Source organism: Natrix helvetica (assembly GCF_964273705.1).
Source record: "Natrix helvetica genome assembly, chromosome: 2".
NCBI classification, from domain to species: domain Eukaryota; kingdom Metazoa; phylum Chordata; class Lepidosauria; order Squamata; family Natricidae; genus Natrix; species Natrix helvetica.
Genome location: NC_138552.1, coordinates 219839699 through 219865032, shown reverse-complemented (window position 1 = coordinate 219865032; position 25334 = coordinate 219839699). Strand labels below are relative to the sequence as shown.

General features: G+C 37.2%; 1 protein-coding gene across 2 annotated transcripts in view; it reads right to left on the bottom strand.

Moving 5' to 3' along the window:
• Positions 1-24962, bottom strand: part of SLC35F3 (solute carrier family 35 member F3) — a 111918-nt gene extending 86956 nt beyond the window's left edge. For both annotated transcript variants that reach the window (XM_081940799.1, XM_081940798.1), the window contains exon 1: positions 24811-24962. In XM_081940799.1, coding sequence (XP_081796925.1) covers positions 24811-24931 — 121 coding nt within the window. In that variant the 5' untranslated portion in view covers positions 24932-24962. The remainder of the gene's footprint in view (positions 1-24810) is intronic.
• Between the last annotated feature and the right edge of the window lie 372 nt (positions 24963-25334).

The window sequence follows — 25334 nt, the reverse complement described above, 5'->3', positions numbered from 1 at the left end:
AATCAGCCTGACTACACAGAAAGCTTTCATTATAGAAACCTGAGGATAATTTAAATAGCAAAGGATTACTTTTTCTCTGTTACCAGTGGTCAGATTTGAACTTACCCTGTCACAAGGGCTTTGTGACAACAGTACTTGTTTTAGTACTTGTTTTAGTGGCAAAATTAGATGCTACTGATTTCTTTTTCAAGCATACAAAACAATCAAACAGTATTTTATTAGTAGCTATCTAACAGCTAAGATAGAGAAGGTAACAGTGTTCCATGCGTCTTTGGCGTTTAATCATGCCGGCCACATGACCACAGAGACGTCTTCGGATAGCACTGGATTTTCGGCTTTGAAACGCAGATGAGCAGGGGCCCCTAGAGTTGGGAACAACTAGCACATATGTGCAAGGGGAACCTTTAACATCTAAGCAAGTCAGATTCTTTTCATCTACTCTCTCTCCCTTTTCCCCTCCCTCCCTCCCTTCCTCCCTCCCTATCTCTTTATTGAATATGAATGCCACCTATAATGTTGACTAAATTTATGCTTTGCTTTTTTTAGATTCCTTTCCTGCTTAGAATTAAGTAAGGGGGTAACTGTGCTGCTGTTCTCTTTAATCTCGTATTTCAAATTCTTACCATTGGAAAGGGGAAAATTTTTATCTTTTGCCTTGGGATCCTCATGGGTTCAAAAAGAACATTGAAAGATTGGAGCAAGTCCAGAGAAGATAGTGAAAGGATTAGAAATCAAGTCCTATGAGAAAAGCTTAAAAGCCTAAGCATATTTAACTTGAAAGCTGCAGCCTGTGAGAAAATGGATTATCTCTACTTCTTCCAGATGTTGCTATGAACCCCAAAGACCAGCATGTACATTTTAGTAAGGTGACCAGACGTCCCACTTTTGGCGGGACAGTCCCGATTTTTAACAATTTGTCCCGCGTCCCACGGCGTTTTTAAAAAGTCCTGATTTTTGGTAACGTGCGCGGCCGTGCACTTGGCAAGAAAACACCGCGCAGCAGTTTGCAACTGCTGCACAGTGATTTCTACTGTCACAGGCTCCAGAAGCAGGGGTGGTCCTTTGCAGACGGCTAGAAATGGCTGCCCTCAAAGGACCTCCCCGGACTTGTTTTGATGAGCGCAAGACGACTGACAGTAGTTTGCGGCAGCCGCACCTGCTCAAACTATTGTCAGTCGGCCCATGTTCAGCAAAGCAAGCCTGGGGAGGTCCTTTGTGGGCAGCCAGTCCTAGCCGCTTGCGCCTGGCGCTGCGGCTGGAGTGAACCCCCAAAGCCCCTGCCGCCACTAGAATAACTGCCGCCTCCTCCTCCTCCTCCAACAGCACCACCACATTTGCTGCCCGACGTTGCAGCTGAGGTGAAGCCACCAAAGCTCCTGCTGGTGCCCATGCCCGTGGCAGCGGCGCCTCCCCCTCTGCTCGGAGCACCTGAGCTGGGCCCCGCATTACCCCTGCCCCCTCCTCCTCCGCCATGCTTTTGAGGAACCATGAGATTGCGGGAGCCAGTAGGAAGACGGCAGAGGGGGCGGGAGCAGGAAAAAAACACCTCATGGCTTCTCAAAAGCACGGCAGAGGAGGAGGAGGCGGCAGGGGTAACGCGGGGCCCAGCTCAGGTGCTCCAAGTGGAGGGGATGGTGCCGCCGCCGCTGCCATGGGCCGAGGCGCCAGCGGGAGCTTTGGCAGCTTCACCTCAGCCACAGCGCCGGGCAGCAAATGTGGTGGTGCTGTTGGAGAAGGAGGAGGAGGCGGCAGCATTTATTCTGGTGGCGGCGGGGGCTCGTCGGCATCTTCAGCGGCAGCCCTGCCCTGGTGAAAAAAACCGAAGATGGAGCAGATCCACACAGATGATGTCGTCGCAACATGACTGGAGGAGGAATTCTGGGAGTTGAAGTCCACAAGTCTTAAAGCTGTCAGGTTTGAAAACCCTTGGGGTTTTTTCCCCTAAAGAGTTAGGGGTGCAAGGATATAGACCAAATTTTTAATCAAGACCCCCCCCCCCCCGGTCAATGGTGTCCTGCTTTACCAATGTTAAAATCTGGTCACCTTAATTTTAGTGAACACATGACAGGAGAACAGAGAGTTCTGGGCTATGACATGCTGTCACATCTCCCTCCAACTATTGATATTATAATGTTCAATTGACTGAGATTTTAAAAATTAGAAGAAAATTATGGTGGGAGAAAAACCATTTCGCTATTGTATTTTAAAGGAGCCGGATATGTACTATTTTCTGCTTTCTTATCATTAAACATTGCAGGGAGTCTTCTTTATGAACTTATTATAAAGATTATGCATTGAGTAAATAACATGCACTCTGCATTAAACAGTACCAAGACACTAACGTATTTGAATGTAACTTGATTGCATCCATATATATTGGTTTTTGTTTTGTTTTACTATTCTCTTTTCCTTCAGTGTTTGTGGTTTTTAAAATGAGGATTTGATTAGAAAGCTTTTGGCATTATTAACAATTGCACTGAGAAGTCTGAAAAGCCTTCTTCTCTCTATGGTGCCAGATCAGCATTGCAGGGAGGAAATCCCCCCCCCAATTATTCATAGCAATAAATCTAGTCAGAGGTTCATGCTGGCAGAGATACATTCCATGACCTTTTTTCCAGTTAAGTCATTTGAAAGCTGAGAGACAAGGAGGCATGGCAGGTAGTACCTCTACTGGGAGAAACATATATATATTAGTTTCTTTTCCAGAAAAAACAATAAAACATTTTGACAACTAAAATAAATGAGATGCATAGAATACAGTTTAAGAAGGGTCTAAATGGGGGGAAATGATTTTGCCGATGATATGCATTTCTGAGTCTCCCCCCCCCCAAAAAAAGAGGAAGAATTTGGCTAGAATTTAAACCATGGTTTGCCTAACTAAACACAGCATACTGAGTTCATACAATGTGCAAAGTCATTCCCCATGTTGGCAAAGCACAATAGTTGGGTTTACATAGCAAATGAAGCCAAAACTAAATAAACCATGTTACAACTTATTATAGTAGATGAGTACTTTATGTGTGAGAATCTATACTAGTTATATCTAAACTGCCTCACTTCCCATCCATGTCTGACTACATGTGCTCAATCTGTTGATTTTAAAAAGATTTAAACACGTCAAATGTTTATTGAGAATTCAAGGACGACCAACAACAAATATAATCTTATAGAATATTTTTCCCAAACCTTGAGAAAGATTGGTTTTTGCTTTAAATATATGAACACCTTCAATGACAGCTGCATGCACGGTATAAATTACTTTTATAATAGTGGCTTATACAATGGTACTATATTTAAAATATCTACTAGATACCATTAAGATGAATGAAACTATATTAATTTTGCATTAAAGGTATGGACAAGTACTTCTTAATTACTTAAAAGCTTTCTCAATTGTTCCACAATAGGCAATATGAACATCCATTTTAGAATATATTATTTTTAAAAATTATTCAGTAGATTCTGGGACATGTTGCACCAAGCATTAGGACTAGCATAGACATGAATGCATTCATGTATCATGTCATGATCCTAAGACTCTACAATCCGGAAAGAAAAAGTCAAGATGGCTCTCATTAGTTAATTTTATTGTTAAGAAGGAAAGAGATTAGTATACAGAAATTGGAATAAGACCACTCCTTTGAAACAATTTCTCCATAGCTGCACCGTCCTATAGAACAGCCTGTTCCATGAGGTTTGTATGGCTAAATTCTATTAGGCATCAGAAAGCTTATATAAACCTAATTCTTTTCTCAGGCCCTGGAGTCGGATGGAGAGACCTGCTCCTTGATAGTAGTGAAAAATATTTTTGCATTGTTTTTATCCACAATGTAGAACATGTGCTTCTTTTGGTTTTGGTATTGCTTGACATTAACAGTTATTTACTGTTTTCAACCCTAAGGTGTAAGCCATCTGAGTCATGGTGTGATTGAGGTGACATACAAGTTGACAAAAAGAATCCCATGTTGGAAACTGGGTAAGCCCAAATTTTATCACTCATTTAGATAATGAATTCATCAATATGGGGACTCTGAAAGCCATTTGAATCTCTTTCCCCCCAAAATGCAAGGTCAAAGGGCTAAACTACCCTTTTTCATGATAGGACTGGCCCTGTAATAGCCATTTTCTCATTATTAATTGTATTTTGAGACACTCCATTTCTTTCCCAAATCCAGATTCAGCCCTGAGATCTCTTAAAATCCATAAAGTCTGCTTGGAAATGGGTGTAGTTAGTAATCCATTTATAGCTTGGCAAACTAAATTGTGCAGATTGTGCAAACATGGGAGTCTGAATTATCTCCCTTAATTAAACTAATGAACAAAGACTCTAACAAATTAAAAGCAAACTACAGCTCTCTTTTCTTTTCTTTTCTTTTCTTTTCTTTTACTGGACAGTCAGAGCCCTGCACTTGTATGTCATATTACACTTGGCTGTGATACAGATGACTCATTAGCGGCATTTATAAATGGAAGAACTAGCAGGTGAGTATAAGAGCATTCACTGCTAAGTATGTCTTGTGGAAGGATCCAGGAGATGAGTACGAGGAAGCTTATTCTTAGCAATATATGATAGATAAACGATCCTGCAGCATGGTAATTGTTACAGGTAGAAATGGTCATATATTAAAAATGGTAACCATCTAAAAGTACCAAAGAAATATCCACCAAGCACTGTTCACCAGATGTGCTGGACTGTTGTATACAAACACAGCCTTCTCCAAAACAGGTACCCTAAAACCTCAAAATCCAGAATATCATTTTGTCTTTCAGTCTGAAATGTGATTTTCCTACAAATTATTAAATTTTGAATTCAACAAATTTAACACCATTCATTCTAAGTTATTCCTTTAAGTTTGTTTTTTTTGTTGCAGATTCTTTCAAAGTTCCAGAGAATCCTCCTGAACAGCATGGTTGTATCATGGAAGATAAAGACTGCGGAAGGCACCTCGTACAAATAGTATCATGAAGTGAGATATAGACATTTATCCTTATATATCCATAATATTAAAAACATAAATGAACAATAACATATTCTCAGAATTCCAAATTTTTCCATTAGGCCCAAAGGACTTAGTAATCTATTTATTCATGTTATGTATAAATATGCATGCACACATTCCCCTTATTTACATAAAAAGCTAAGTGCAGAGATGTTTATTTTAAAAAATCATTTCTGCAAACACAATAAAATTTTATTAAAATACTTTTAAGACAGCAAATACAAAATCTGTTAAAATACATAATCAACACCTCAGATTAGAAATATTAAATTTAAAATTTGAGAAAATTGAAGGGAAAGCAAAAAGAACAAGCTGTTCCCCACATTTCTTGTTACATAAACTGTAATTAAGAGGATTATATCTCCATTATCTGCCACAAATGCTGAGAAACCACTTTGACCTGCAGAATTTACGGGAGGAAAAAAATTATGCATGCTGCTTTCTTTCATACAGACGATCAAGAAGATCTATGATGGAAAACAAAATCACTTGGTGAACTAAGCATCTGTCCTGGGCCTTCGATGATTAATAAGGGAAAAGTCTTATCAATATTTTTCAGCATGCTAGCTAAATGGAACTTTGTCAACAGTCAATACCACTATTGCTTGTTTCCCAAGACTATTAGAATACTATCCCTGGAGAACAAGCGATCAAGGACGTTTATTGCTACTGTACCCTGAATGTATATTTTCCAGAATGATCCCAATGCACAAAAATATTTCTCCAAGTATTGTTAGAGTCAAATTTCATCAACAGTTTTGGATAACTTCCATTCTGATAGACAGTCATGTAAGTTCTGTAGATAAATTCCAACCAAATGATCTCTATATTTTCTAAGACAAGCCATCAGAGACAATTAATTTAGGTGAAGTAAATGGCAGGTCCAATTCCCCTCCCCCCCACACCAGTTAAGGATCATAGTAGGAAGCTGGGAGGTCTTTGAATTTATTAAATTGCTTGCCCAATTTCTGATGCTAGAAAAATTATCTTCAGAAGTTGAAGAAGGTACAAGCAAAAGAGATTTGCGACACTTAGTTTGGAGCTTTTCTATGTCATCCTTGGAATCCCTAAAGTGGATCATATGCAATTTTAATGCAACTAGTAATATATCATTGGATATTATTTTATTTATTCTATGCATTTTTGAAATAATTTATGTACATAGAGACAATGAAAAATCAAGAAAAAATATTTCTTGCATATTACATACCTTCAGTAAGCTGTTACATTACATATTACTATACTGTTTCTTATTCTATTAGAATATAAATTTGTGATTAAACATTTGGTTAAATGGCTGATGCTAGAGATGTAACATCCCTCTGCACCAATAAAAACCTACATTTTTATTAGGTTATTTCTTGAATTTTACTTAGGTTAAAGAGAAAAAAGTCCCTATCACTGTCAACTAAACTAAGGTCCTTGCAATTTTATACAGGACCTGTGATTTAAAATAGTTTTTCCAATTAAGTTTTTCTTACACAAACTGGACATGGTACATTAAGTTTTGTTTCTTTATTTAGTTGCTTTAAGTTAGCCTTTATATATGGCAGAAGTGAAGAATTACATTTAATGCAGATGTTGTGAAATATAATGAAAAAGCCTATTCACATATATATATATGCTCATCCTTCCCTGACTACTTTTTCTTTAATCCTGAGAAGAAGACTCAGTTTTGTGACCCATATTCTGCATTAAATATGTCCAGGTCCAATCCCTGGAATATTCTACTGCAGGGGTGTCAAACTCAATCCTGTCATGATTTTGTTTGACCTGGGGGGGTTGTGGGGGGCATGGCCTGGTCATCACAGCTGAGTGGGCATGGCTAGGCCCAGAGTGGTAGGGGCCAGTCCCTCACCATCTCCGGGATGGCCCTCAGGCCAACTCTGCAACCTATCACGGGCCAGATCCAGCCAAAAGGCCGCGTTTGACACCCTTGTTCTACTGGATCAACCAACAAATGATGACAGTGATTTCTGCCTAAATCTGCCTAAATTTTGAACAACTGATAAAAATCAGAATAAGTACCATTGATCCAAAGGAACAGAGGAAACCTCCCAATCTGTGCCTCCAAAATATCTTCTACTTACAACTTATAAAAGTCCAAAATCTTGATGCCTGAAAATTAAACAAGTTATAAACCATGTAGTACAAGAACATAGCAGCAAGTTGGAGAAGTCCAATCTAAGATACCATGGAAGATATAAGGTACCCTCCTATAATTCCTGTGTTCATCAGTTCCACAATATGGATACAATTTTTTTTATCATGCAGTCTCTTGGCAATCTGGACAAGGGCTGAAAGGGACAGGGGCTAGATGGACAATGTGGGTCTATCCAGATTGCAGAGCAGAAAGATAACATATTGGATTGGTGTCAATGACCCACTGAACCTAAGTGTACAACTTGTCAAAAACAGAATTACCAAATGTATATTTCAGCCAAATATTAATAAAAATCCATTGTTTGCCCAATAACAAGAGCTGAAAGATGTTATGAAAGAGATAACAAGCTCCTCTCTATGCTTCAGCAAGAGGCTGTGGCCTGAACAAGAGGCCATGGTCTCAATCCTGGATTTAAGGACTGAGTTATTTCATGTGGGAGAAAGTGGTACAGTATTGGTTTTTTGGAACCTGTCCATTGTACTGAAAAATCTGTCCCTTATTACTCCTAATAGTTTCTAAGTCTCAAGTCAGCAGCGCATCATGTTTTATGGTAGAAAAATGGATTTCATGTTTGCTTAATACCTGTTAATCCAGAGAAAGAATGAAATATACCTGGATCTGTACATAAGCGTCACTGAAAACATACTACAACAAAGATTAATCATTCATTTTTACCTGGTATTTTTTATGAGGCACAATTCCTTCTACTTCCACTTTAGTTTAGCTCAGAAGTATCAAACTCAAGACCAGGGGCCAGATCTCGCCAATGGGATGCTTAGATACAGCCCATGGGGCCACCCTGGAAAGAGCGAAGGATCGACCCATGTTGCCTCTGCTCCGTTTTCATTGGCAGAGGGTTGCAGGAGGCCGTCCCAGTCAAAAATGGAGCTTGGGAGCCCATTTTTGCTAGCAGAACACTCGGGCCACCACAGGCGCCCCTGACATGAGTGACATCGTGCTGGCCACACCCACCCCTGCCCCCTATGATTAAACACAACCCTGATGCGAACCTCAATGAAATCAAGTTTGACACCCCTGGTCTAGCTGCATTAAAATGACCCAGTGATAATACAACATAGAAATAGTATTTAGCTTGAGGGGACATAAAGAAGACCACTAGCACTAGTATGGTCTAAGATCTCAGGTAAACGAATCCACAGAACAATGAAAACAGACTAAAGCTTTCACATTTCTTTTTCACATAGCTTTTAAAAGGTTTAAGTTAAGTTTTGCTAAATGAAATTTCTCATTTTTCACTCTCATTTCCTTTGGAGAATTGAGATATGGGAAATCTAATGGAATGAGAGGATATTGTCTTTATTATTGTTGCTATTACTGCTTTGGCTCTATTAATACTTACATTCAAAGTTCTACAGATATAGCTTTCTGTACAAAGCTTTAATACTGTACAGTGGAAATTCTAAAAGAATTTTTATATGGTAATATAAAACCTTTCACTAGTTTTTTAAAATCAGACTGTGGCTAACTACCAATGATTTTTATCAAGAAAAATGCAAGTATATCTGTTTGTAATTTGATCCTCATATTATGAGCCAGGAAACAAGAACTGTCTTAGCACTGAATAAGAACAGGTAATGTTACCCATCTTGTATAAGAAAACCATGTAGAAATTGAATGAAGTGCCCAATTGCTGGATTTTTTTTTTCACCTTGGAAAAATAGATGCAATTACTTTGGAACAAGAAATCGGTCAATCCTTTAATATTGGGCACAATTTTCTCTGAGAAAAGGAAAAAAATTGCTCTATCAGAATGGGACCACACCACAAGTAATGTGAATAATCCATGACTTGGCTATCAACAATTTTATTTTTTTTCTCCTATTAACCATATATTAATGTATTCTTGACTGTATTAATATATTAACATAATTCTTCAATTGCTGCCTTGAATATATTAAGTTCCAGTGGAGCAAATTACATCTTACATTTCAAAAGGTGAACTCAAGAGTGTCATACCTAATACTTCAGCTATAATTTTAACCCTCTCCTTCCCTGTCCCCCACCCCCCAGCATGGTGGGTTGGGCTAAAATTGATAAACAGGCTCACTATCACTCACTTCCAGTGATATTCAGAGGATAGAATTCACCTTAACTTGTATTGGCTTTGCAATCTGGATCAGGTAGTAAGTAATGGTAGAAATCATGCGAAATGCAAAATTACCATAATATATCGCATCCCGTATTTCTTTGATTTTTCTAAAATGAATTCAAATCTAAATTTCAGAGATTAAAACATTACAGATAGTCCTTGACTTACAACAATTCATTTAGTGACCATTCAAAGTTACAACAGCACTGAAAAAAAGTGACTTAGAACCGTTTTTCACAGTTACGACCTTTGCAGCTTCCCCATGATCGTGTGATCCAAGTTCAGATGTTTGGCAACTGATTCATATTTATGACTGATGCTGTGTCTCAAGGTCAGGTGACCACCTTTTCGACCTTCCGACAAGCAAAGACAATGGGGAAGCCAGATTCACTTAACAACCGAGTGATTAACTTATCAACTGCAGTGATTCACTTAACAATTGAGGCAAGAAAAGGCCATAAAATGGGGCAAATATCTCACTTTACAACAGAAATCTTGGGCTCCATTGTGGTAAATAAATCAAGAACTAATGTACCTGTATTTATTTGAATGCATTTTTAGAATTATATCCCCGTTTTCTTAAAGAAAATCCAAGGTAACGTATATAATGCTATATGGCTTCTTCTACAGTAGTTTTTCCCCCACAATAATCCTGTGATGTAAGTTAAAGAATACTGACTGGTCCGAAACTGCCTACATCCGTGATGGTGAACCTATGTGGCAAGCGGAGCCATTCTCTGTGGGCACATGAGCCATCACCCGGGTCAGCTCCACTGCACATGAATGTGCGCCTCTCACCAGCCAGCTGATTTTGGGGCCTCTGCTGGGAGATGAGTGCTCATGCATGGAAGGTCCCATGCACATGCGTGGAGTGCGGGGTCTGCGGGGGGCATTGCATTATGGGAATTGGCACACACACACGTGCTATCACGTGTGTGTGTGCACTTTGGGCACCCAAGGAAAAAAAGGTTCGCCATCACTGGCCTAGATGTCAACCACACATTGGAAGTGCAAAAAGACTTAGAAAAAGGAATTCAGCGCAGAACATTTGCAATCAGACAGAAAGATAGGAAATTTATTTCCACCTGTCATGTTTAAGTAGAATATTTGGTTCATACTGAAGGTTAAATCAGAAATCACATTTTAAAAATCGTGGCTGATGTTGTATGGTAAATGGATGACCACTGCTTGCACACAATCCCAGATTATATAAATCTGCCTGACTATTATGTGTAAATTTAGCCTTTGTCTGTGCTGTAAGTGTTTTCCCAGGGGGGGCTGATTTGAATTTTTCTCTTTACTCCAATTGTTCTTTGGCTGATAAAAATTATAAAATGAACTGCACTGAGGTCCTTAATTTGCAATGTCTTAACAAATGTGTACGAGGAAGAAAACAAAAAGATGGTATCATATCAATATAAATGTCCTATATATCAACCCTAATACTATTTTCTTTAACCAAAGGAAGATGAGGCTTTCCCCATAAATAATTATCTTTGAAGTGAACTGTATTTCCTGAATAGTATCTCTCTGAGATGGAAGACATAATAAAAACAGGGGATATCCATGGAAATAGAGCCTCTTTTATCAGGGGCTTCATGTGCCATTCTTGAGCTCCACATCCAACAAGGCAGACCTGGAAACAACTGCTGCTATTTCTTCTCTCCTTTCTCATTGCAAGTCTTGCTGCTTCATTCCACTCTCTGCACATGGAAGTCTCTGGGGAAAATATACCAAATGTTTACCCCATATACTCTGTTTCCCTGAAAATAAGACCTCCTCGGATAATCAGCCCAATCGGAATTTTGAGTGCATGCGCTAAAATAAGCCCTCCCCTGAAAATAAGCCCTCCCTGAAAATATTTAAAGGCGCGTGCAGCCGGTCCCTGCCATTTCCTCTGGTTATTTGCTGCACAAACAACATGAGGTGAGGCCGGAGGGGGGAAAGGAAGGGGGAACATGCCCTATGCACTCCACACGCCCTTACCTAATGACCGCTCCTGCAACCCTAGCCACTGAGCCCCTTCTGTCACACTAATGGCCGCAGCAAAAAGAGCTGCAGGGTCAGGGACGTGCCTCATGCCCCACTCCTTACCTACCACCGTTTACTCCTCCAGCTAATGAGTGACTGTGTTGTGCTGCCCCAGCAGTGTAACACAGCAGCAGCCATGAGGTGACCATGCTCACCACCTCCTGCACCTAAAAAATAATAACACCTCCCTGAAAATAAGGCCAAGCGCTTATTTCAGGGGGTCAAAAGAAAATGAGACCCTGACTTATTTTCAGGGAAAGATGGTTAAAACCTTATCATGGCAGAGGGAATCATGACCTGGTAGAATTAACCCTTCCCCCACCCCCGGATAACTATTTGAGAGGATTTGCAGCCATATTTAGTGACACTGTATATTTTCCCCTCTAGGTTCTTTCTCTGCAATTTTCTTTCCATATAGAAACACAGGCATCTGTCAAAATGCCTCAAGGCTGCATTCCTCATAATTCAATATTGTTTCTCCTTATGACATGGTGGCATCTGAAAAGCCAGTCATAGTGTGCCATGGAAACTGCCTGTCCAATTACTGTGTTTGCTTCTATTGTAAATAGTTCTATTAGATGGCCAATTATTTATCTTGGTACCAGCAAATGAACTCCAGGAGCTATGTTACTCTGTCCTGCATTACTACAGGAAAAAAAAAGCTTATTAACCAGAGTGTATAATGAACGGCTTCACTACCATAAGAGGCAGCTGACCACCGTAAATAACCATTGCTTTCTTGATCAGGTAACTTGCAGTTGGATTCTGCAAGGCTTAGGATGGCATACTAAGCTTCAAAATCCCTGTAAAATCCAATTTTCTATTTCAGGTGCCTATTTTACCACCTACATCAATGGACTGGAGGATTTGCAGTACAGCCCACACACAGAGATGTAAGTAAATGAGAGGTTTGCCATGAAATCCAGTGAATATGCTCTCTGGCCAGCATAATGGCCATGTAATATACCCATTTTGAAGATAAAATTTGGCAGCAGTAGGGTAAATATATTATTCTTGTCACTTCAATACGGTACAATTATAATCCAACAGGGACCTGAGAAATTGAATCCAAAGCAGGTGGAAGGTGAATGGGTGATTTCAGATAATAAGATTGGCCTAAACTTTTTCATTGATATAAGAATAAAATGGGGCAATCCAAATGCTTCTTTGAAAAGATTATAAATAAATAAAAACAATACAGAACCCCAGAAAATCACAGGATATAATACGGAATCCATTTTTGAAAAAAGCTCTAAACTCTTATCCTGCCTCAAGTGAAGTCATAATAATTTGCTGATTTTCCCTCTGCAGTCATGTCCCAATATTAGTACACAAATATGCAATAAGGAGAACACTGATATATTATAAATAAACCTAGTACTTTATTTCTGTAAGATGTAATGCCAAGACTTAAATATGTTTGAAGTTTTACCTCAGTCAATGGAAGCTTATGATTAATCAAAGATAATTCATACATATTATTTCTTTTTAATTTAAAGCTTGTATTTAATCTTACTGATCAAAAATTGCATCTACTAGGTATGGTGTGTGTGTTTTTTAATTTAACTGGCACAAATACCTAGCTTGCAAAAGTATTCTACTCCTTGCTGCTCTTTGTTATGTCATCTTCAACTCAATCACCATTACACTTGCTTATAAATTTCCTGGATAAACTGAGAATTTTAATTTGAAATTGCAGAACAATTGATCTTATTAAAGTTGGTGATTAGGAAACATGAACCAAAAGCTCTTGGTCTGATATTTATGATGTCTGCAGAATGAAAACAGCTGCAGCATTCTTAATACAATGCTGAAAAATACTGGTCCTGGATTACATTATTTCACAGGGCCTATAAGGCAACTCCTCCCTTGTTTCCCAGCTCTGGAATGCTGCAACAGATCTTATAACACCAACACTACAAATATTTGTAGTGCGAATCATCTTATTTGCTTTTGTAATTCCTCTGTGCCAATTCTGAATCAATACTGATACTAAGATCAGGACCTAACATCATTAGCTTAGCCTTAGCCCGACTGCCAGGGCAAACTGAATTTTTTCAAGATCTATACAGCACTTTTCATTTTACACTAGAGACAAAAGACTTGTATACAAAGTCTTCCCCCTTTCCTTAGCACATGTTTATTCCCTTTTGTATTTAATCACACATCGTGTCTTCTTCATTTACCTCCTCTTTCTCCATTCTTTGCTCTTTTGCCTAGTTATTTCCCAGCAGACACATACAGCTTTTTCACTGACTGTCATGGACTTACTTGATATTCAGTGCTTTTACTAATTTATTTATTAAGAGTACAATTCTATGCAGGCTTCTTCAAGAGCATCTTTCATTGTAGGCAATGGATATTTTCTGCAGCTAAATGCCACTTGTTTCCTCTATTTAATATATATGAAATGCAATAAAAAGAATTCATTGTTTGATCACTGAAGACAGACTGCCACTTTCAACATACAAATCAATCAATTTGAATAGAGATCTCAGCTCTTGGTATTAGACTTATTTTTATAAATGCTTTCTGCTACAGTATGTATTAGCATACAGAGATTGCTTGCTGTGCCCTGATACATAGAATTTTAAATCCCTTCTCTTTTATTGATGTAATGAAGATAGTGCCACTGTAGCAAATCTTTTTCAGGAATTTTTCTTTGTTTTTGCAGAAGATACTGCTCGCTCCGCTTAAGGCTATGTAGAAATGTGACAAGATAAATGGAATTTTCCTTCCTAGCATGCTCATTAAAAGGTATAGATACTTTCACATACAAAATGCCAATCTATTCCAATAACATTTACAGCATTTCAAAGACATTCAGAATAGGATTAGCCAGTATTCAGTGAATATTGCTGACAGAAAATATAACTAAGACTTGCTTTGTGATATAGATTTTAATTTTGATGAGCCTTAATTTATTCAATACTATTTTCTCTTAGGTGCAGCTGAATAAAAAAATGTTCTAAGAGCACAATTGCATCAATGTTTACTATTTATTTATATGCAATCCTTTCTCTTTCACCAGAAATGTACAAAATCATGAAAGCACATCACTAATTGAAACATTTATCTAGAGTCTAAGTGGAAATGTCTATACCTCCATACAAACTTGTATAAACACTGACAGCAAATAGTAATTTAAAAAACATTTTATTTCAAGGACAACATACTATTTCATGCAACATATTATCTCAGAGATATCCAGATGAATAAATATATCTTGGATGGAATTTATAAGTGGGGTACCATCCCTGAGAAAGTTGAAGAAAAAAAAACTCAAAGAAAAAAAACTGTTTTTCAAACAGTTATAGATATAGTTATAGATGGGGAATTCTAGGTGACAAAATACATGTTTAAAATTGCCAGGTTAAAGGTTAAAGCTGAGAAAAACTGGCATAGAGCTATGTCCCAAAGGTGCCTTTTCAAGAGGCAACTGGACTTCCTTATTTTTCTTTGAAGACGTTTCACTTCTCATCCAAGAAGCTTCTTCAGCTCTGACTGGATGGTGGGGAATGGAAGGATTTATACTCCTTGCAGACAGCTGGTTATTTGCATGCTTTTAGAAACAAAGGTTACTCTTTTGAAGACAGCAAAGCCTACATTTTGGACAGAGAGGACTGCTGGTTTGAAACATGTCCAAAATGTGGACTTCATTGTCTTCAAAAGTGTGGCCTTGTCTCCAAAATAATCCAAATGAAGCAAAATGCCTTCAAAGAAAAAGAAAGTCCAGTTGTCTTTTAAAAAAGCACCTTTGGGATAACCATACCTGGATGATTGAGAATTTCCTTTGATATTTGGCATAGAGTCATATATGCAAGCAGGACCATAAACAGAGCGAGTACTAACATTAACCAATAGATAATACTGTGGTTGGACTGAAGTTCCTCTCATGGGAAATAGCATTGACCAACATTTTCTCTGGGATACTGGTAGATTGATTGTAGAATAAATCAGCTTGGTTTTCCAAGATGGCTGAAAATCTCATCACACTATGGGAACACACAAGAGAGACACTGATTCAAAATTGTCACACCCTTTTTGCATGGGGACAAGGCCTGCATCACTGACAGTATTGTTCTTTGTAGGATTCCTGGGATATAAACAGGATGATTGCCCTCATAACAAGAGCATCAGGAATATAAATATATTTATCCATGTTTTGCTTTCTCAGCCCTTTTGTCAAAACGTCCACTGTCGTTGTTTCCAACTAAACAATTTAATGGGAATTGGGGGAAGGAAACATGTTGTTTCCGTCCTAAAATGTATTGTTTTCATCTAGTATGCTCTGCCCTTTATTAAATACCACATTCTTATGTAGAAACTGTAAGAGTTTACACGGGGAACTTACTGGAAGTAAAATCAGATCTTCTGCTCAACTGACTTTGGTTTTTTTAACTTTTAGCAGAAGTCAAGGATATTACCTGAATGGATAAAGATAAGAATGTTAGAGCTCTAATATCATTGCATTAACTTTCATCACAAATTTCCTGCTTGCCACAATTTTTGCTGCCTTCCTTCCTTAAAGCCAAACATTCTGTTCTTGAATATGATTGATTATATGCATCGTCATTGTTGACCCTTAGTGACCACACTGATATATTTTTCGCGATGATTTTGAATATAAGGTCTCCACAAAAAAGCCATTATCATCTTTTCACACCCCAGACTCCTGGTGTTAATAATACATAATAAAACAATATATTAAATACCGAACAGCTTGCTGATCTTTCATAACCACCAAAATCTGATGCTTGAGGCAGCTACCCTCCTCCCTCTAATTATACTTCTAGTCCTATTGCTTAATGAATGTGCAGAGTGTTAACATTTTATTTCTTGACCTTAAAAGTTCAATCTGATGTATGCCTATTTTGAAGTAAATCCCAATTAGTTCAATGAGGCGTATCTCAAATCTTACAACAGAAAATTACAAACCTCTCATTTGGCTCTCTGTCCTACAGCTAGCACTGCAGGACTACAGATTGTCCCGTAATTACAGCTTTTCCCTGTGCATATTTTATATATGGAAAAATGTAACAAAATAAGTAAATCATTGAATTAAAAGAGCTTAAAGGTGAAAATAATCAAGTGTGAATTGTAGTAAACTCAGGTATAATATGCAAAGATAAAGTGACATTTCTTTTCCTATAGACATTTAAAAAGGAATACTTTTGTGCCTTATTAAAGCGAAGAAATAGATAAAAGTTCACATTGCATATGTTATACAACAGAAAAAGTGACTTGAATTTAACCATCCATAACTGCAGCAATTTCAATAAATCGCCCAAAGATCACTCTCTGTAACTGTAATTATTCTAAGTCCATTCCAAACACTTGTCAGTTCAATTCATTTCCAAGACCCAGTTTGTTTCCTCAAATATTATGAAACATCACATGGGTTATTAGACTTCCAATGCTCTGCAATAATTTTATTGGTAACTAAAAGAATTTCCCAAGCCCACATGTGTTAGAACAGTGATGGGAAACTTTTTCAGCACTGAGTGCCCAAACCGGAACGCTTGTGCTTGTGTGTGCGCCAGCGCACCGGAAACCTGAATACCAGCTGGACGGCACATACCTGCCTGTTTTTTGACCATTTTTCAAGGCATTTTTTAGGCCATTTTCAGGCACTCCAGCACCTGCGAAGACCGTCTGGCGATGGCGCGCATGCCCACAGAGAGGGCTTTGCTTGCCGCTTCTGGCACACCTGCCATAGGTTCGGCATCATGGTGTTAGAAAGTTTTGAGCATTTAAACAAAATAAGTAAAGTACCCTATGACAACTTTTAGCACTTTTTCTGAAGTGTATGGTAATGTGCTTGGCATTTGAAGGAAAATAGTATACATATGCATTAATGAATAATTATAACGCTTTCTATCTTTACTTATAACATTCTTCATTGAACCAATTAATGTAGTAAGCTGATAAGAAATTTCATTAGAACAGAGAAAAAACTATTTGTTTTCAGAGGGCCTCAAAAAAACCTCCCTTTCACCCAAATTCCTTTCCATTTCCCGCAACCTGGGATTATTTTAGCAAGTGAAAGAAAAAAGAAATATATACATATACATACATTTCATTCTTGGCTTTAAATTGTGTGTGTGTGTGCATGTATGTATGTATGTACATACATACAGGCATACACACACACACAAACACACACAATTTAAAGCCAAGAATGAAATGTACTGACAGGAATAGCACAGCTACTATCTTCTCTGGAAGACTAAATAACACACATCCCACTGAACCAGCATTTGACACTTTTTCCTATACAATATCCTTGCTGCAAGTAGGAAAGATAAGTTTTTTAAAAAATGCCTCAAGAGAAATTTGAAAAAGTCACGCAAGGACATGGGCAATATATAATAGGAATGGTAAGAGCTATAGGGTATAAAGGGTTCATTGCCTAAGCAAAAAAAATATTGTCAAGTCCTCAATATCTTTGTGTCATTACCACAAAGCTTGCATATCCTTATTCATTTCCATTTCTTCAGATAATTTTCTCTAGTCTGTTTTGCTCTTTGTATAGTTAGATAGCTATAATGGTGGTACTGAGAGCAAATTTTCAGTATAGAAAAAGATAAAAAAAAACATTGTTGTATCAAGCTAGTATTTTGATTGAAAAGAAAACACAGTGACAAAATGAACCATTCAGGTGATTTATTACTGAAACTGAATTTTGGTGTTATTGCTGTTGTTACTACTACTGCAATTCCTAGTTTTGAAAAATTAATTGGATGCGAGCACAGCTTCAATGCTGACAAACTAGGTACTGCCATATGTAACAAATTTATTATTCATGGATTTCTCACATTCTTTTTTAACCAAGAAGCTGCTTTTTTTACACTAAGAAAACACCAGTGCATTCAAACTCTATTGTAATGGCCATTGGCCAAGCATCACTTTGGAATGTCATATTCTGTAAATATATAAAGATAGATCTAAAGGCAGCCACTCTATAGCTAATGTCTGCAAGCTTCAAGGAGGGAAGAGGCAGGGCCAGTAACCCAAAACTATTTCCATGCTCTATTCTCTAAATTCACTTGATAATTCCCCAGATTCTACATCTTTACTTAATTAAAACTATAATGTCTGTCATCAATTGGATTATCTGAAACCATACTTCACCCTAAATGAAGAGCCGCAGTGGCACAGTGGTTAGAATGCAGTACTGCAGGCTACTTCTGCTGCCTGCTAGCTGCCTGCAATTTGGCAGTTGAATTCTCACTGCCTCAGGGTTGAGTCAGCCTTCCATCCTTCCAAGGTCGATAAAATGAGGACCTAGATTGTTGGGGGCAATGTGCTGACTCTGTAAAACTGCTTTGAGAGGGCTGTAAACCACTGTGAAGCAGTATATAAGTCTAAATGCTATTGCTATTGCTAAACATTTCCTCTGCAAGCTTTAGCACTGTCCTGGAACTACAGTTCAGAAATATGTTTTTGACCTTTTCCAAGAAAATGCATTTAAAACTTACTTTCCATATATACTAGCAGTTCCTTGCTTTCTAAGATGTCTTCCATATCATTAAGCTGTTTTTGAATTTCTACATAATCTGCAACACTCATGTCCCCAGATAGATAAGGAGCAGCTGCCTACAGGCTACCTTCCAACAGGTGGCAGATGGGAACCCTGCTTGCTTCCTAGGCTGTTTGTTTCTGTCCTGGGCAATCCAAAATGTTAGTACAAAATACTTCATAATTGTTGATCTGAATATAACAGTATAGTCTGTATTCAATAAATATTGTTAAAGTGTTTCTGTAAATTATTATAGGAGCTTAACAGATATTGATATGCAGCCATGCTACATATTTTCATATTTACTTGTTGGACAATTTACCAACTTAAAGTTTTGCAAATATGCAAATTAGCACTTGAAATGTATAAATAATAACTGATAGGAAAAGGATGGAATACATTTTAATTAATTAATTTGATTTCTGTATCTGCCTGTCTAAAATGGCTCTGAACAGTGTACATCATAAAAACAATTAAAAGTATAAAATAAACATATATAATTGCTGAATAAAACTATTGCCATGTGTGTTAATATAGCCAAGAAACAAAGCCCTTAGCACCATCAGGGCCCCAGGCCCAGGCACATAAAATGCCAGAAGGGGCGGGGTCATCCAAATCTCTAAAGGCAGAAGGTTCCAGAAGGCAGGGACTATGACAGAGAAAGCATGTCTCCTTATATTCCTTTAGGGAATATAAATGGAATTATAATTATGGAATATAAATGTAAAGAATTACCAAAGCAATATTTTTATTATTACATAATTACACAAAGTTGGGAAATCTATGTGCAAACTTTATTTTTTTGTAATAGTCTATCCATTAATACTTTAAGGTCCCCATTTTAAATATTTTTACTTCTAAAACTTACTAACAAGTTCTACTTCCTAGTAAAAAGACCCTAATATATTGAGTGATTCACCTTATTGAACTTCCATTTATCTTTTAGTAAATTTGTAATGCCGAGAGACTTATTCTAGAAGAATCATTTCATTTGGTTGATACTACGTACTTTAAAAATCTGTCAAAGTCTGACCAATGCTGGAGGCAGATGGCTGTTATCTATAAAAAGATTTATATGTTGTGAAATAAAAATAAATAAATTCTCATGTCCTATTTACAACGATCAAATTGGTCAGTGTGGAGACAGAATGCTAATACTTGTTAAGTCTTCCAGTCTGAGCCAAAATGGCTCTACTTTTAGTATTTATTTTCATTAAGGTTTAAGTAAGTGTTTAAAAAATTGCACCAGAACATGATGCATATAGTTCTAATCTACAGTTAATACTGTACTTAGCAGCAAAAGGTTGCAAGCAGTTATTTCACAATATCAGCTGCCGCTATATTTTTTGCTTTTGCTTTTTGTATTAAAGAGAATACTCTGCTGATAATGTCAATTCTATATTCTAATTTCACCCAGATAATAATCAATATGATCATCTTCTTTTTTCCTGAATGATCTTTGCCTAATTTCACATGTTTGTATTTGACTCTGATTTACTCTGATTTTATTTAGTGTTGATAATATATGTTAATACTTTGGGAGTTGACTTGGGGTTAATGCAATAAATAAATAGTCTATAATATAAATTGATTTTACCAAGAATTACTGCACTAAGAACAAAATGAAACTTGATAAATTAATGATCAATTATGTATGATGTATCTCAATGTTATGACTCATTCTCCATAAAACAATGAAGTTCAATATGACTCTTCCTCAAATCCCACAAATGCAAGAAGACTGAAAAACTGTTGTGAAAAATTCCCATTGCAATTAAGCTTTGGTTACCTTCGTTTTCAAGGCCAAATTAAACACATTGGCAATCTGGAATCATGCTGTAAACGTGCCACTCACATGACCTTTCTTATTACATCAAGACAAGCCACAGTTGCTCAACATAAAGTCAATAGGACGATTAGTCATTATATCAGAACAACACATTAACACTCTGCTTCTGAAGCTGCCCTTCCCATAATGACCAAAATAGCAGAAGTAAATTAAAATATTTATTTCAATGGGAGTAACGGTGCTATTCATATTGCAAGATATCACTCATTTTAAAGATGAAAGAACAAAGCATGCAAGATAGTAATTACTACAGATGTATGCAGCAGTCTAGTTATTTTTGCTAACAAAGCAAAAAGTGCCAACACATTACCAAAGAAATATATTCTCTCTGGTGTGTTTCACTACATTTCTAATGAACTGCAGATGCTTATGAATAATTCCAAAAATCTGCTCAGCATGTACCCAACTTCTCTCTTTTGTAATATTATAAAATGCTTTCCTTACACAATTATCCAAAATTTTATTAATGAATAATCATAAAGATATATCCTCATCCTAAAATGAATACTCCAGGAAACTTTATAATGTGAATATTATTAGGACTATATTGATATACATATATCATACAGTATGATTTCATTATCAAAATCATGCCATTTAGAGATTCATATTTTATGACTAAAATAGCTGCTGCTGAATGTAGTCAAGAATATATATTCTATCTCCTGGAGGATATTCCTTGGATTTCTGAATATTTTGACAGTTTTGCTTATTATGAATGTTTACATTTTCTTTTTAAAAATTTTAAAGCACACAATAAACAAATCTTACGTCATGTAATATAAAATAAAATCTGAATATTTAGGGAGAGGAAATACATAATAATGATTATAACATTATTTACAATATTAGCAAGATGCGCAGGATATAAATTTAATAATAAACAACCAACCAAACAAATAACATTATTTACCAACAATAACATTATTGTAATATTTTTTTCATGCTTTCTCAGAGCACAAAGACTTTTTAGACAGAATTATATGTTTTAATAAGATTAAGATTTGTACAGAAATTCATAACAGAAATCTGTGATCCCTAAACTAGCCTTCTCCAAAGTTTCACTGAATTCACAGGCTTATTCTGTGATTAGCTTGCCACCTTTCTTTATTTCATTTATCCTTTTTTAATGACTAAAACTTTCCCAAAGTGGGATTATTTTAACCTGAAAGTTAAGATTAACTAGTGCAGTTGCAATTTTTAATATTTTACAAAACCAACAGTGATTAGTCAGAAAACAGAAACTATCTGGGACAAAAGAAGAGAAAGTGGGATTTGAGGAAGCTAACTTTAGCAATCAGGAAACAATAACATCCACAGACCCTAAAACCTCTAAGACAGAGTCTGCCAAAGAATCTGCATTCTTGCTGCTCAAGGTCTTCTCTGCACTACCAATATGGTGTATATTAGACATAAAGCCTAATGGAGAAAGACAGCCAGGCTTCAGCAATCCAATAGGACCAGTGAAACTGAGGAATTGAATAAGCAGCTAGCCATTGTCAAAATGGCATTTTTTCCCTGGGACCTGTCCAAGGTCCTGAAGGATCCTTTTTTTAAAATTTCTCCTCTGTATCTGTATCTATCTATCTATCTATCTATCTATCTATCTATCTATCTATCTATCTATCTATCTATCATCTATCTAAATATCTATCTATCTATCTATCTATCTATCTATCTATCTATCTATCTATCTATCTATCTATCTATCTATCATCTATCTATCTATCTATCTATCATTATCTATCTATCTATCTATCTATCTATCATCTATCTATCTATCTATCTATCTATCTATCTATCATCTATCTATCTATCTATCTATCTATCATCTATCTATCATCTATACCAATCAACATCTTTATCTACACCTCTGTGTGTGTGTGTGTGTGTGTGTGTGTGTGTGTGTGTGTATTGTACGAACGTATGTTTTCATTGTTCCACAACAGACAATATTGGGGCAGCTGCCTATTTACATAAGTAAATACACCTCTGCATAGAACGAAGTACAGCATCTAATCAATTTTATAAAAGCATGGACAATTGTTTCCGTCTCTTTACTTTAGAAAATAATATAATAACTGTTTTTCCCAATGAATATTGACTGCAGTAATTAAGAATACATCCCAATACTCAAAGCTCTTTCCAGACTCAAAAGACTCTCTGAGATGCAGTTCTAATAGATTACCAGTGGGCATTCTTCTAACAATCCCAAAAGTCATAATTTATAACTTGCACACCTTTTGAAGCCTATTACACCTGACAGATACATGTTTAGGAGAGAACATCTGCTGTTGGATTAAAATAGGAACACAGAGCTTAGACAGACATAATTATATTTTTCTAACTGACCAATAAAAATGTAATCAATAAAATGAACAACTTAAAACCATTCCTAACAACAAGAACTATTAGCAGTCATTTGTGGGCAAGGCTTCACATAATGTAGGGGGGGGAAGCTACTTTTAGAGAAATAAATTAATCTTAATTATTTAACAGATAATGCAGATAAAAGCTATCAGGGTGCCCTGGAAATTTAAATAAAAGAGGGATAATCAACTGGTGGTGAGTATCTCTGCAGATTTGGCAATGCAGAAGAACATGGATTGGGGTTTCTGTGGCATAGAGATCAGTGTCTACATGATATTAATAATAGCAAAGGCTTTAGATAACCTCAACCAATGTAAGTATTATACTGCAAACTTCTTGCAATCCACAAGTCATTTTCCAAAGATTTGAATATTTCAAATATTTAATTGAATAAAACCCTCAACATGAACATTTCTTCATTTGACAGAATAAGACACTGCGTAAGTAGATGGGAAATTATGGGATGCAAAATAGGGAGACTAGTGTCCTGGGGAACTCTCTCCAGAATCAACAGGTGAGGAAATGAAAATAAAACACAGGCAATAATTGTTGATGTTGTATACCATCTGTAATGCAGAGGCATTGAGCCACAAAGGTGGATTTGGGCATTTTTTTTACCCAAGTCTCAGAACTGGAAAAATGCATTCAGAATATATATGCTAGAGTACACACACATACATGCACGCACGGCTGCGCGCATGCACACACACTGTATGCAACATCAGCATTCTGTGATAACAGAAAAATGTTTCTGTGAAACTTTGGAAATGTGAAGAAAAATAGTTTTTTTAAACATACTATTATATTTAAAATACCAAGTATCTCACAAATTTGTGCTTAACTATCTTGAATTCACAATGCATTTTAAAAATTCAATTATTTCAATTTGGGTACAAAAACAGACAAATGTTATATGTTGATCTCCAATTAATATAATTAATATAAAGGTACTAAGAGCTCATTTTCTGTAGATTAATTCAACACATGCTGCATCCGAAGAGGAAAACAGCTCATTAAATCATCCAGCTGTAAAAACATTTCTCTGAGTTATCAAAGATCGGTTCTTTGAATTAATAATGCAAACTTCAATCACCATTTCATGTAATATTTCCCCCTCCCTCCCTCCCCTTCTCTCTCTCTCTCTTTTAAATGACTTTATACTATAGTGGCCTTTTACAAAATTCTTATTTAAGACCAGCTTGAATTTAAGCGAAACTCACTCCTTCAGTTTGAATATTTTACATATAATAGTCATTATGTTTCCTTAACCATCAGAAAGTTTAGCTGGCCATATCTGTACTCATAATATTCTCACAATGGTGCAGTCCCATTGAAAGAGAACAAGGTTTCTCCCATTAGCTGCCTGGATGGAAACATGTGTACAAAAGTATGGCACACACCAAGGAAGAAGTCTGGCAGAAAGGAATTGTGAGGAAAACATGAGCAACAAATCATCTCAAGGAGAGTCAACTGCCAGCGTTATGGCCTAGGCGAGGTTCCACAGGGTTAATTCCAACTATCAACTTAAGCCTTTCTCTCCACCTGTCAGGAACAGCCTAGGGAAAGTTGGAGAGAGAGAGAGAGAGAGACAGAGACAGAGAGACAGAGAGAGAGAGAGACACAGAGAGAGAGACAGAGAGAGAGAGAGAGAGAGAGAGATGGAAGGAGGGAGGGAGGGAGGGGAGAGAGAGAGAAAGAGAGAGAAAGCGCTGAAGGAAAGGCGGATGTTATTGCGAAAGAAAATGACAGAAGCAAGGCACTTACTTTTATAGCTGGTAGCCCAAGGCTGATAGCCGTAATAGCCCGTAATCCGCAGGATTCTTTCCTCGATGGATGTGAGTCCAACGGAAGCGCTAGTGAGGTCTTCCACCGACCTCCATTTCATGTCCTCTTTGATCGCCTCATCCACCACCAGGTATTTGAGCTGCCGGAGTTGGGGGCTGATGTCTGACAGCCTCCTGGGGCTGACATCAGGCGACCTCCTCATGCCACTAGAAAGGAAAGAGCAGCAGTAGCAGCGGGTTGAAGGAAAAGAAAGGGAACAGCCAAAACAGACCGGGAGGCAATCAATGCAAAGCTCCCTCGGGAATATTCGTTATCGGGAGGAAAAATAAATAAATAAATAAATAAAGGGTCCGCCAAAGGTAGGCAAGCTGGGTTGGAAAAACTGAGGAAGGCACTCGACACCCCAAAACGATAACCCTCTTAGCCCGGCTTTTCCCCTCAGGTGATCTGCAGGCATGCTGGACAACACCACCGTCATCCCCAGAAGCTGTAATCCGACCCTC